This window comes from Protopterus annectens, chromosome 15.part0 (assembly GCF_019279795.1).
Source record: "Protopterus annectens isolate FY-2018-M chromosome 15.part0, PAN1.0, whole genome shotgun sequence".
In the NCBI taxonomy this organism is placed as follows: Eukaryota; Metazoa; Chordata; order Ceratodontiformes; family Protopteridae; genus Protopterus; species Protopterus annectens.
The window spans coordinates 133,765,683-133,779,739 of NC_056749.1; the positions used below are offsets into that span (position 1 = coordinate 133,765,683).

A 14,057-nucleotide genomic window follows, 5' to 3' on the forward strand; every position below is an offset into this window, starting at 1 on the left:
ACCTTGCTTTACAGCATCCAGATCATGCGACAGTACATAGACATATGTGTCTCTGCATATTAAGTTTGTAATCAAGTTAGAAAAAGGAAAGCATAATCAAATGACTTTTTAGTGTTCATCTGGCCTTACCTTTTTTTCTGTTCTTGATTCACAAACTGCAGTGATGATTGGACTTTGACTCATACAAACTAATTAAAGGTAGTGAGATGTAATAGCTGTAAGGTAAAGTATGATGAAAACATGTCATGTTTACGTCAAAATGAGTTGTGTATGTACATGTCCTACCACCTCTTTCTAAGAAAATAAGATGCTGAGGCTAGCATCCATACAACACTGCAGTTATATTATCTGTATATGCATATGGTTTTAAGGCGCTATCTATACAGTATGGATTTGCTTGTGGTGCAAGGTTTCAAGAGATTTTTTTTTCAGGGGTAGGACACATGGTACAGACGTAGTACAGGTCCTTTGCTCACTTTTCAGACATTGTGGTTGGAAACTGCTGATAGATTTGTCTGAAACACCACAGACTGGGTATAAATGTAGGTTCACACTTTTTGTATTACATCTGATGGATGGGCTTAATTAATGTTTGCATTATACTGACTTTCTACTCGTATTCATAAAAAGAAAAATCTGACAGACTAATGGGGTGCAGAATTGGAAGTAATGCAGTTTTACACAAGTTTGATTTGATACACACATGCCTTGAAAGTAAATATGCACATGAAGATGTTAGGACAGTTTGAATAGTAACATATAAGCCATGTTCTTAGAATAAGCTAGTGATTAAATTAAAGCTTTTAGTTATTCTTAAGTGTTGGCTTCACTCTCTGCTACACAGTAGTTTGTCGCTGTACATTCCCATGTAGCTGTATTATGCTTTTAATGCATAAACAGCATTGCTGAAGCTTAATTAGTATGTATGATCCAAAGATTTTGAAACTGATGTGTACTTCATTAAAGCATGACTAATACAAAGTTAAAAGTCTTTATTTAGAGATTGATACTGTACGTTTTAAATGTGAGAATGTCTAAAGTATTTGTTTATGTTTAGATCTTGTCACCTGGATTTTCCCCAGGAAAAAACAATTCTTCTTCAACATCATCTTTTACGGCATTTATTGATCCAAGACTTCTCCAAATCTCACCTCCAAGCAGTCCAACTGCACATAGTCATCGTAAGTATGGCAAGCAAGGTAAATCAGACTTTAGTAACCAGGAAGCACTTTATACTGAACTGAGGATAACCTTCTTGCATGAATGTTCTGGAGGGATCAGGAATTTTATGGATAATATGTTGTCCTTCATGACATAAGCTGTGGAGTAAGGAATATATTGTTTCTTCATGTAATATTTTATACTGGCAGATACCTGTGAGTATTTCTGTTAATTGCACTTTTTTAAGCACAGCTTGCATTTAGAGTAGATGGATATAGTACAATGTATACCAGCTGTTACCTCTGATATAGAATATGAATATGAAGTTTCCAGCTTAGAGTAGTATAAAGTTAGATTACTTTTCCTTTGTACTCCAGTCAACAGCTTGCCATGAGTATATGGTAAATGTGTATTATGGTCCTGTGTGGAAAACTTCAGAAGACAGTGAGGGATGTCATCAGAATTAGTGACTGACTCATGGCAGTTAGAATCTAGTGTAAAGACAGGGTAGTTTTCGTAATTTTACCCTATGCCCCATAGCAGGGTTGTGAAAACAAGGAGAAGAGTGCTTTCATACAGCATTTGCAGGATCTGCTAGATAAAAACAGGGCAACATGCATGAAGTGGTGGTTTTAATGGCAGACCTGAATGCATTTATCAAAACAGATAGTACAGGATATGAAGACTGCCTGTGGCAACATGTGTGGGGGTGGGGGGGTAAGAGTAGTAAAGAAAGACTTCCATTCTAGACTTTTGTCTGGCAAATAGCTTGATAGTTGCCAACACATGGTTCAACAAGACAGGTGGTCACAAAATCATCTAAGAGAGACCCATATGTAACTTGGGCAGACTTCCTCCTAGTAAGGAAAAGACATTAGGTTAGAGTGAGAGAATGCAAAGTCATGTCCAGCACAACAGTCGATCCCCAGCATAAACCACTTGTGACCACAATCAGCTGCAGGCAGTGGTCAGAGAAGGCTTTTAGGTCAACAGAGACTAGACTGAAGACCTGGAATTTGAGTAGAGTGAAAGCACAAGAGTTCAAGGAAATACTATAGATTCTAACACTTCAGGAAGAAAAAGAAATAAGGGAAGTTAAAGAAGAAGGGCAGTGTTTCAAAACAGAATGAAGGTGACTGCAGAACAGATATGCGATCAGGACAGATAAGTTATGTAAGGAAAGCTGGTTGTGGAATACAGAAGTCCAAGAAGTTATCCTAAGAAAGTAGGGAGTGCAGGAAAAAGTTGGAGAAAAGACAGACCAGGATAAGAGGAGATACTAATTGGCTAACAGAGACTAAGCAGTCACAACTGGAAATAACATGGCATCAGAGGCACTCTACCAGCATCTGGAAGTTGACTCAGCAGATGGCACAAAGAGATTCTGTCAAGTGACAAGGCAAAGTCAAAAAGATAAAGAAGATAGTCATTAGACACCCTTCTTATGGGATGCCAGTAGAAACCTGCTCACAAGTTCACAGGGCATCTAAAACAAAACGAGTACCTCCAGCAGCTTCTGAGTGAAAAAAACACAGAAGCTGTGTTAGTCTGTCATCGACGATGACCAAAGACATCACGTTAAGGAGGTTGACTGAGTACGATGTGTCCATCTGTGGCTAATCAGTCTGATGCAGGCTTGGAAAGCTCTGCTACACGTTGGGCACATGTGGTCATTTGAGTTGGTTGGCAATAAGTTGGCTGTGGGTTTACGCAGCTCACACTTCCTCTGTGCCTCTGCGGTCCTGCTCTTCTCGTAGGAGGTAGCACCTTTTCTGATGCAGCTTCGCCAGGCGGGGCAGACTTGTGCTAGAGTTTCTCAGGAGTCCGGGTCAATGCCAAAGCTCTTCAGAGAGACTTTCAGTGTGTCCTTAAAGCACTTTTTCTGCCCACCTTGTGTGTGTTTGCCTCCTGCAAGTTCACCATAAAACAATCTCTCTGGGAGGCATGTGTCTGACATACATACAAGGTGGCCTGCCCACCTGACTTGGGCTCTCCTCAGCAGGGTGTAGATACTTGGGATTCCAGCTTGAGAGAGAAAATCTGTGTCTGGAACTTTGTCCTGCCAGGTAATTTTCAGCAGCCTTCTTAAGCAGTTCATATGGAAACGATTCAGCTTTTTGGCATGACGCTCATACACAGTCCATGTCTCACAGGCATACAGTAGTGTGGGCAGTATTACTGCCTTGTACACCTTCAGCTTTGTGGACAGTTTGATGCCTCTTCTCTCCCATACTGACTCCTGCAATCTTCCAAATGCAGACCTTGCCTTGGTGATGCATGTGTCTACTTCATCGTCAATGTTCACAAATCTGGAGAGTGTGCTGCCGAGGTATGTAAACTTGTCAACAGCCTTCAAGATCTCACCTTCAGCTGTGATAGTTGGTTCTGCATACATCTTCTGCGGTGTGGGCTGATGCAAAACCTCAGTCTTCTTGGTATTAATTGTGAGGCCAAGGTTTCTGAAGGCAGTAGAAAAGCAGTTCATACTCTGCAGCATCTGGGCCTCTGTGGCAGCATTAAGTGTGCAGTCTTCTGCAAACAGGAAATCGCGCACAAAGTCCTCTTCAACCTTGGTCTTGGCCAGTAGCCTCCGCAGGTTGAAGAGCCTGCCATCAGTCCTGTATCTAATCTTGATGCTGGTTTCTTCATCAGTGCAGAAGCCATCTGCCAGCATGGCTGAGAATGTCATGCTGAACAGCATGGGTGCCAGAACACAGCCTTGTTTGACTCTGTTGGTGACTGGGAAGGCATCAGAGGAGTCTCCATCGTCCAGTACTCAAGCAAGCATGCCATCATGGAACTGGTGCACTCTACTGATGAATTTGCCTGGGCAGCCAAACTTCTCCATGATCCACCGTAGCCCCTCCCGACTGATGGTGTCAAAGGCTTTGGTCATCCATGAATGTTGTGTAAAGGTCCCTGTTTTGTTCCTGGCACTTCTCCTGAATTTGATGTGCTGCAAATATGTCCGGTGTCCCACGGCCCTCTCTAAAGCCGCACTGACTCTCTGGCAAGTGACCATCTTCCATGTTGAATGAGAAGGTTGAGGAGGACACTGGCAAGGATTTTGCTGGCAATGACCAGGAGAGAGATTCCTCTGTGGTTGTCACAAGAATGCCTGCTTCCCTTTCTCTTATAGAGATGGACAATGGAGGCATCCTTTATCTCCTGAGGGATAACTTCCTGTTGCCACATGGTCTGGAAGAGCTCGGTGAGCTTCTGTAACGAGACTGGTCCCCCTGTCTTCTAGATTTCAGCAGGAATGGAGTCAGAGCCTGGTGCTTTACTATTGGAGAGAAGCTTAATTGCTTCCTTAACCTCAGATTCCTTTGGAGGTTCTACCAGGGAGGTGTTAATGGTGACTTGCGGCATGTGGTCAATGGCTTTGGTATTGATAGAAGAAGGCCTATTCAAGACATTGTTGAAGTGCTCAGCCCATCTTTCCAGGATGGCTTTCTTGTCAGTAAGCAGGGTGGGCCTGTCGGCATTGGGCAGTGGTGATGTTCCAAAGGACTGTGGCCCGTAGATGGTCTTCAGGGCATCATAGAAAAGCTTGGAGGAGTTGCTATCAGCATACTTTTGCATCTCATCTGTCTTTCTGCTGAGTCAAGAGTCTTGCATCTCTCTGAGCTTTGCTTGCACTTTGCTTTTGATAGAGTTATAGGCTACTTTCTTGGAGATGGATGTAGTGTCTTGCTGGAGGGATCTGAAGGCTTCATGCTTCTTATCCAGCAGCTTCTGAAAGTCTTTATCAATATCATCAAACCAGTCCTGGTGTTTGCATGTGTTCAGGTCCAAATGAGCGAGAGCAGTGTTGGTCTTTTTCCCCTGCAGGTGCTGCTTAGGCTGAATGTGCATGTTGAGTTTTGAGAGGATGAGTCTGTGTTCTGTTCATCAGTCTGCGCCACACATGGCCTTAGTCACTTTAACATGTGTCCCTTCTCTTTACTATAACATAGTCAATGAGATGCCAGTGCTTGCTGCGTGGATGCATTCAGGACATCTTGTTACGGTTGGGTAGGCGGAAGGCTGTCTTTGTGATCAACAGGTCATGAGCTGCACATGTCTTCAGAAGTAGATGACCATTGCTGTTACTTTTGCTGACTTCATTCCTCCCAGTGACACCCTCCCATGTCTGGTAGTTTGCACCAACTCTGGCATTAAAGTCACCTAAGATGATGAGCTTCTCCACCTTGGGCACAGATGCTATGAGGGACTCCAAGTCTTCATAAAACTTGTCTTTAATTTCCTCTGGATTTGTCATGGTGGGATCATTTACACTGATGAAGGTGGCGTGGCGCTTTCCTTTGAGGGGGAGCTGCAGAGACATGAGTCGGTCATTGATTCCTTTAGGGAGTCTGGCTAATTTGCTAATCAGAACAGAAGCTGTACTGGCCCAGAAGACAGCCTTTGATGAAAAAGGAAGAAAAGCCCACCCTAGAAAGAAGTAAGAAGTCTACCAAGGTAAATGAGTTGGGGGAAAGCAGCAGGCTCTGATGAGGTCACAGCAGATTAAGATGTTGGTTGAGTTAGGGGATAAATGGCTCCAGAGGGTACTCACTGCTGTGTGGAGGGAAAAGCATATCCGAGATTACTGGTGCATGAGCTTCACAATGCATCCGGATGCCAGTGTATTAAAACAAAGCAGATATTAATAACTGCTTGGCAGTGTGGCGGTATCAAACCTCTGTCACTTTATGTGAAAATATTGGGGAGGCTGATTGATAAATATTCACAGTAGTAGAAAGTAAGATGGCAGTTTAGATTCAGATCAGGATGCAGCACAACTGACCTGATGTTAGCAGTGAGCTAGATAGTTGAGAAGCTAGAAATGCGGGAGATGTATAACTTGGAATTCCTAGGATTGGAGAAAGCGTATGACAAGGTCCAATGAAAGAGAACTTCAGCAGTCCTGCAGTGGTTGGTATAATTAGTAGAGACTGTGTACAAAGATCCAATGGCACAAGAAGGAATAGTGTTTGGACTTTAAGAATGGTTTCCAACAGGAGTAGGTGCATATCAGGGTTCAGCCCTGAGCCCACTGCATTTCATACTAGTGAATGGACTACAGTAGCAAATAGGTGAGAGGGCGACAGATCACCAAAACTGCTGTATGCCAATAATGTGGTTCTGCAGGCAGACTCCAACATGACCTACAGCAAAAGATAGGGAAATGGAACACAGACCTGAAGACACACAAGATGAAACTGAATATAGATAAGGTAGTTGTAATTGCAGCAAATGGGGGAAATCAGAAGAAGCTGAGAACTGAGATAGAAGGGAAAATGGTGAAACAAGTTAACATCCTGAAGTATTTGGGAGGGGAGTTTGAGAAGAATGGAAGTATGAATGGTGAGGTGAAAGCTAGAATCAGAGCACTGCAGCCAAATGATGCAGTCTGTGTGAAAAATGCCAAAGAAGCTGAAATGTACAGTGTACAAAACAGAAGTGAAACTAGTAGTACTCTATTGGTACAGAAACCTGGACAGTGAAAGCAGTACAGTTGAAGCTAGAGGTGATGGTGTTGAAGTGCCTGAGAAAGGTGGTAGGATGCTCACTGTGGGACAGATGAAGAAATAAGGACATCAGAATACAGCAAAAGTAGCTCCAGTTGCAGAGAAGGTCAAAGAGAACACTCTACCGTTGTTTGGGCACATGCAGGAAAGCAGAAGGTAATCTGGTGAAGAAGATCTGAGAGAGAGAGGGAGAAGGCAAGAGGAGACAAAAGTGTCCAGCAAAGAGATGGATAGACTGCTTACGAGAAGAACTGTGACAGGCAGGACCATTGAAGAATACAGCAGAGGGGCACTGAATTGAGAACTTTGGTGGTAGTTGACACAACACCCCAACCCCATGCAGAAAATGGGAAAATGGCGTAGATGATGGAGCTGTTAAAATGTTAAAGATATGGTTGTAAACACATTCATGTGTGTTTAATAGTAGCTTTATTTTGGAATTGGAACATCAAAGAAATTAAAACAAGTTCAAGTCTAGGCTGTACAGTGAAAATTAATGTAACATGTGACACTTAACATTTTGTTGAATCACGCAATGAGACATTTACTTGTTTTTTAACTGGTTAGGTGGTCTGGTCCTAAGACCCATTTCAGGCACACTGTGTAAAAAAGAAAAAGGTTGAGATTAACACATGGGAATATTTACATCTAAATTCAAGACCGGTTACATGAAATTGCAATTTAGACTTTTACATTCCAACTTGTATTAATAGTAGGTGAACCACTAGTTAATAAAATAGCTAGTATAGATGAAAGACCATACATTAATCATCTGAAACAAAAGGTAAAGCTATTGCTTATCCCATTTCTATTCTGATCAATAGAACTATTACCGAAAGTCATATCCCCAGTTTATAGAAAATCTCCCATATTATCCCCCTCCATAAAGGTGGACACTCCACTGAACTCTCCAACTACTGCCCCATTGCCCTTCTCTCTCCTTTGGCAAAGATCATGGAGAAATGCATTCACAGACAATTACTTTAACCCAAAATAATTTACTTTCCAATTGTCAACATGGATTCAGACCTTCACATAGCACTAGTACTGCCCTTCTTTCCTTCACAGATTGCATCAACAAAAACCGCAATCTTAACAAGCTTTCTTCAGCACTATTTATTGACCTGTCTAAAGCTTTTGACATGGTAAATCACCAAATTCTCATCAAAATACTGAAATCCCTGTCACTAGATACATCTTCTATAAAGTGGTTCCAGTCCTACCTTGATAAAAGACAACAGGCCGTACTATGGCACAAGTCTCTCTCCACTCACCTGCCTGTCAAACTTGGTGTCCCTCAAGGGTTCATCCTAGGACCTCTACTTTTTTCCATATTCATTAATGACCTTCACCTTGCCATCCCCCAAGCAACATGCATACAATATGCAGATGACTCCACACTGATATGCTCAGCCACCTCCTCTTCTGAACTTCAGTCTCTTACCAAACAAGTATTTAACACAGTTGAGCAATGGTTCACATATAGATGCCTTCTCCTAAACCCCAAAAAGACTAAACTCCTCCTCTTCTCTCCCACTAATAAGTCCTCTCCTCTTGATTTCTCGGTTATCTCTACCAATAAAACTATTATATTCCCTGATCCAACCACCAAACTATTGGGTATCACCATTGACAACAATCTGAACTTTGATATCCATATTTAACAATACTATAAAAACTGTCAACAAAAAACTTGGCGCTCTCCATAGGGTAAAATCCTTCCTCTTACCTTCAGCTAAAACCACTATAGCACACACTCATCTAATCTCTTCACTTCTTTATGCCTCACCCATTTTTACTAATCTATCTAAAAATAATCTTAGCAAATTGGAAATGTCTTACAATAACATTGCCAGATTTGCTACAGGCAACTCATTTAGAACCCACCATTGCATTAATTTAAATCAGCTGGGATGGCTTGAACTACAAAATCTGATTAAATTCCATCAATTATCTGTAGCCAACAACACTTTTTACAAACCTTCCAAAACTCCTATTCTATCCACACTCATCACTCCCTATAAAAACCTGAAATCCTTAAGGTCTTCTCAGAGACTTCTAGTACATACCACTAAACCACACAACAAGGCTGGTGACTCCCTCTTTTCTAATATTGTTGGAAAAGCCTGGAATCTCCTCCCCAGTGAACTCTCCTCACGTCCCTCAGTATCCTGCTTCAAAAACAAATTGAAAGTGTTCCTCAGAACACACTGGTTATGCCCCTGTACTAAGCCTGACTAGTTATGTATCTCTTAATACTTTGCTCTTCCTACCCTGTCTACTCATCAACTGTAATTCCTTCCTTATTGACCATAATACTATATCCCTCTAGAACATCTTGATTGTACTAGCATGCTATGTTATGCCTGTATTCTGCACTGCTGAATTTACTGTGATGACCTGTAATATGCATTGTAAATATGAATTTTTTTTGTATAATGTTTCCTTATTTGTTATCTTGTTAATTTCATTGTTCTATCTTGGAGCTTATCTCCCCGGGCCTCTACTGAAAATGGACATGTATCCAGTTAGACTAGCCCGGTCAACAAATGTAAAATAAAATAAATAATAAAAATAAATAAATAGGTAAACATTAGTAGAGTTTTGTAAATAGTAAAGTATCCAACTCTTCAAAACACTTGCATTCATACACTAAGATAATATCTCTGTTTCAGTTGAAATCTAATCAGAGAATATTCATTATGAATTTCTGCAGGTTGCTGAATGTTTTAGACAAGGCCTGTTGCTCCCACCACCATATGGTGACCTTAGTGGGTTAGGTGCCCCTTCTTCATGTGCCCTAAGTGAGAAGTTAGGAATCCTAACAGATAATCTAACAGCTTACTGGAGGACAGTATTCTTTGTTGATTAATTTGCTTGTGGGAGAAGCTAGCATAAGGGTTGTTGTTCCTGTCAGATCTAATAATTTTGCCTTCTATAGAGGCAGACAGTATTACGTTCCATATTCTGACAGGATGATGAACAAGCCATTCTTGTTTACAATGGTCTGGAAGAAGCCTTTAACTGTGGCATTCGGACCAACCACTGGTAGAGCATGTTCAGTTTTGGGTATCAAGCCAGGGCTTACCTGACTTCAGATGTGAGACTATTAGAGATTTTGTAGTCGAGTTTCGGCACCTTTGTGTAAAGGATCCTCAACTTATTCATGCTTGTAGCTCCTTTTAAGTATATAGCCACTTAAAACTCATAGCTGCTTTTATTGCACCATGACATTGGAGGGGGCTTTTTTAACCAATTGACATAATAGATAATGGCAGATAACGTACGACAGAGCTGACAAAATTCTGCTAAGTTTTTTTGTGTATGCTATATTGCACTGAAGATATGCAGTATTGTGTAATATTTGTTTTGGTTTTCATATTTTTATTTTCATAATTGTTGTTGAAAGGTATAATGTTAAATGCCATGATGAGCAAAAAAAAAAACTATGTTGCCAATGTCTGTATAGAGTGCATTAACTGGGTATATTGCTAGTTTTTTCACATAATGTAGAAATGCAGTAGTTCAATATTTACATTAATACCTCCAGAACCAAGTCACTTACAAATCATTGGTATAAGATGAAACTTAAGATTATGCTGAAGAACACTTTCATTGATACTTGCAATATAAGTTACACAGTTTTAGACGTACTGTGTAATTTATGTTGCTGATTATGCAGTTAAGCATACCTTATCACGTTTCTTCAAATATCATAAAGGCAAGCACATGGAAAATTACTCATTTCACAAATGCTCAAGTATGGCTAAACACAAGTGCCACTGATAATATACCCTGGGATGTAAATCTTCAAATATATGAAAACTTGTTTGTGAAAACTGAGAAATGTGTAGTTGCAGATATTTTTTGCATTATAATTTAACATTAATATAGACTTTGTATGTATTCGCTATTATCATTTTAAAGGAGAAAGTTTTTTTTCCTAACAGCCTTTGACATTCAGAAGATATTTATTTGGCTCTTGTATTTTAACCAGAGTTTTCAGGAAATTCTCAGGAATATAAAGATGTCTGACTGAGTAAAGAAGCGAGATTTTTGTGATTTGTTTGGCTGTGATCTTATAATGCAAACCAGGCAAGAATTGATAGTGCAGTCTTTCAAACTGGAGGAACAAATACCTGTATGACCAAGTTTGGACAGCATAACCACTGGTAGGATGGTTAAGGGAAAGGTCTCCAAGGGTGTCACCACTACTGCTTTGCTTTTTCTGCTTGTTCCCATAGCTGTGGCAGGTGATCAAGCTGGTGCAGTCCATGTCTTACAGGTACCAGAAGTGAAACCTGCTGACTAGGTATAGGCTGTTAATGTGCAACATTCCACAGAAGCCAAGTATGAGTGAGTTAGGAAGGATGTGAGCACCATCTTTCAAGCTTGGAGTAGTCCAAAAGTCATAACTGCAGATTTTGTATTATTAATTTCTTATGACTTGGCCAGTGTCATAGCGCAGTAATATCTGTTTGTAGTTTGTTCACCAAGATTTTGGTAGTTTTCTTAGAAGACAGCACATTGAGATCGTCTGCACACATGGTTACATTTACTTTAGGTAGGTCACAGGTTAGCTTGTTTGGGAACAGAAAGTAAACCACTGACCCCAAGACCAAGCCTTGTGGAAACACCATGAGAAAAATATACCCTTATTAACAAAGAAGGGCACTGTGGGCACTTGAAGGGAGATAGCTCAAGAACCATTTGGTTACTCCAGCACTGAAACCTCCATGTCCTGCGGTCAGTTAAGTTAAAATTTTAGTTAACTTGAAGTTTCAATTGATTTATAATGACCGAGTTCAAAAGTTACTGCAAGTAAGTTTAATTCAAAGAAAAGTACTACAAACCGCGTTGTATAACTTGGCCTTGGAGAGTAAGGAACCTGCCTATTGAAAAGTGTACATTAACGCTGTTGTGTGTGCTGTGATTGATTGCCACCTTGAAGAACATCACTGCCTTTGGAAAAGCAGGTTATGAACAAACACTGTAAAATGCACAGTTATTTGAATGTGCAGTTTTGTCCGTGGAGGCTGCTTTAAGATTGATTCCCCTTTCTACGTAAGGAGCAGAGACAGCAGAGTAAAGGGGTACAGCAGGTACAAAGCATGTCATGGATGTGTGTTAAAAATAAGTGTCTGACTGTCGTGCACTTTTTCTGAAACTGAAGCCTTTAATGTTAAAATCTACAGTGTTTACTAATATCTGACAGTGGAGATGACTTTGCTTTCCCTGAAAAATGTATATTTCCTGTTATTTTTCAAATTTCATTTTGACTCTTTTTGTTCAAAACCTTATTCACACTTTTGATTTTTCAGCAAGGTTACAAGGTTGTCTCCACTACCTGTACCTCAGCAGAACTGTTTCATTCTTTTCAGTTTCTGGCTGTATCTTGTACAAAAGGTTGAAGCTGCCACCCAAGTTCAAGTTGTATAAGATACTCCAACAGAACAGTATATAGAGAGACTGCACTTGTACAACAAAACGTAGTCGTTTTTTCATGAACTTTCCTGTTGACATAAACAGCCTGAGTCTAAGCCATAAAGATATTACTTCTTAAACTTCAGAATAACATCTGGGAAGGCACATATTTTTGAAGTTTTGTTATGCATAGTAGTTGTGATAAATACAGCCCAAGATACGGGTTGCTGGGATATGCTGGGTTTGTAAACAATGGAGCTACACAGCAAGTTAGACTGACAACAGATAAGTTTCACTTTGCCCACCCATATCTTTTTCCTCCTTTGTTATAATAATTTGTAATTAATAATTAACCAGCAGTCTGCACCCTCATAACCTTATTGGAGAGACTGTCCCTTGAACTCTTACACCCCTTTTTTCAAACATGTGTCTCCTGAAGAAAGTAGTTCTATCATCTCAGTGTTTCAGTGTGAAAAAATTGTTTTCTTGGCTTACCCCCAAATTTTTGCCCCCCCCTTCTCATTTCACACGATGTCGCTTGTTAATAACATAATCTTTTTTCAGAAGATGCTATATTTAAGGACTTATTGGCTACACAGATATTTCAGTCTGCTTCCCCACTACTTACTGTGTGTAAAAATATATAGACACTCACCTTTTAATGTCAGATATGGACTCCATTTTCCTTAAAGTGCCCATTTTCATGTATACTGCTTAAGCCAGGAGTGTGACTATCAGCCTTCAGTTTTTTGCTTATTGCTTCTTCAAGAATCTTTCATGATTTTTTGAATTCTCACTAGTTGCTGCCAATATGGAAAGACTGTTTTCTGCATCAGTCACACTCTTGAAATTTATTCTTATCTTTCTTGAGCATTTTACATCCCAAGATCCCAAGTAAGTTGCACTATTGGACAAGGTAGTTAAGTTTCTTTCATTCCCACCCTCTGGAACTTTATTAAAAATGCATTAATGGTCCACATAAAGTTAATGTCATAACATTCAAACAGAAAGAAATCTCAGAGTCTAAATGCAGACGAGTTTTTAACGATTCCTGCTAAAAACATACAGTTGAACCAGAGTTCTCTGGCCCTCTACTTAAACATAATGTTTATGCAAAAAAAAAAAAAAAAAAGTCAAGCCCGAGGCTTCCCATTCCTCTCAAATAATTTAGCTTTATTTGTCTGAAGTTAAACACTGCAACAATTCCAAATTAAAGAACATTAAATTAAAAAGTACATTTTGTCTATTTAAATTTGTTTTATGGGACCAAACCCAGCATAATTAAATACATTCAAGTTGCAAAACTAAAGTCCTGACATTACCCTTACTACACTACTTAAATAATGCATCTGGCACCTTAAAAACACATTAAAATCACCTTAGAACTAGACTGGAAATTTACATAGATACGCAGTGGTGGTGCTGCGGTAGCGTTGTCGCCTCACAGTAAGACGCTGTCCGGTTCGATTCTCAGCTAGAGCGTCTTCTGCGTGGGGACATGCGTGAATGGGCGTACCTTCGTTGAAGGTTGTGTGTCAGGGCTGGCAACTTGACACATAAAAATCAACTGCCATTCATTAGCGGATCAGAGTTCCGCTATGCCGAAAGACGAGACCTAAAACCATATTTAAAAGTCATCATAAACATTATTGCATCACATTGAAATGAACTGTCAGTAATTCAAACTACAAAGCTAACAGGGAAAAACAGATGCATACACAGGGGTCTAAGTTGTTAGATACAAGAAATATGTTATTTTCCAAGATTGGGGAACTTGATGTTATAGCTTGCACCTTTGCTGCTCTTTGTAAAACTTATTCCTTAATCTATCAGTGTGGCTGTTTCAGATTTACTGTCAGTAGTCTCACTTTGCTTAGTCGAGTTGTAATAAAAATAAAGCGTCTAAGACACATTTAATCTCACACGCAACCATTGCAATAAAAAAATAATGTTTCA

At 40.0% G+C, this 14,057-nt stretch overlaps 1 protein-coding gene across 1 annotated transcript in view; it reads left to right on the forward strand.

The window, feature by feature from the left end:
• Positions 1-14,057, forward strand: part of NRK (Nik related kinase) — a 2,110,367-nt gene that overhangs the window by 1,893,271 nt on the left and 203,039 nt on the right. Inside the window, exon 23 of the mRNA XM_044057244.1 lies at positions 1,058-1,181. Within this exon, the coding sequence (XP_043913179.1) occupies positions 1,058-1,181 (124 nt within the window). The remainder of the gene's footprint in view (positions 1-1,057; positions 1,182-14,057) is intronic.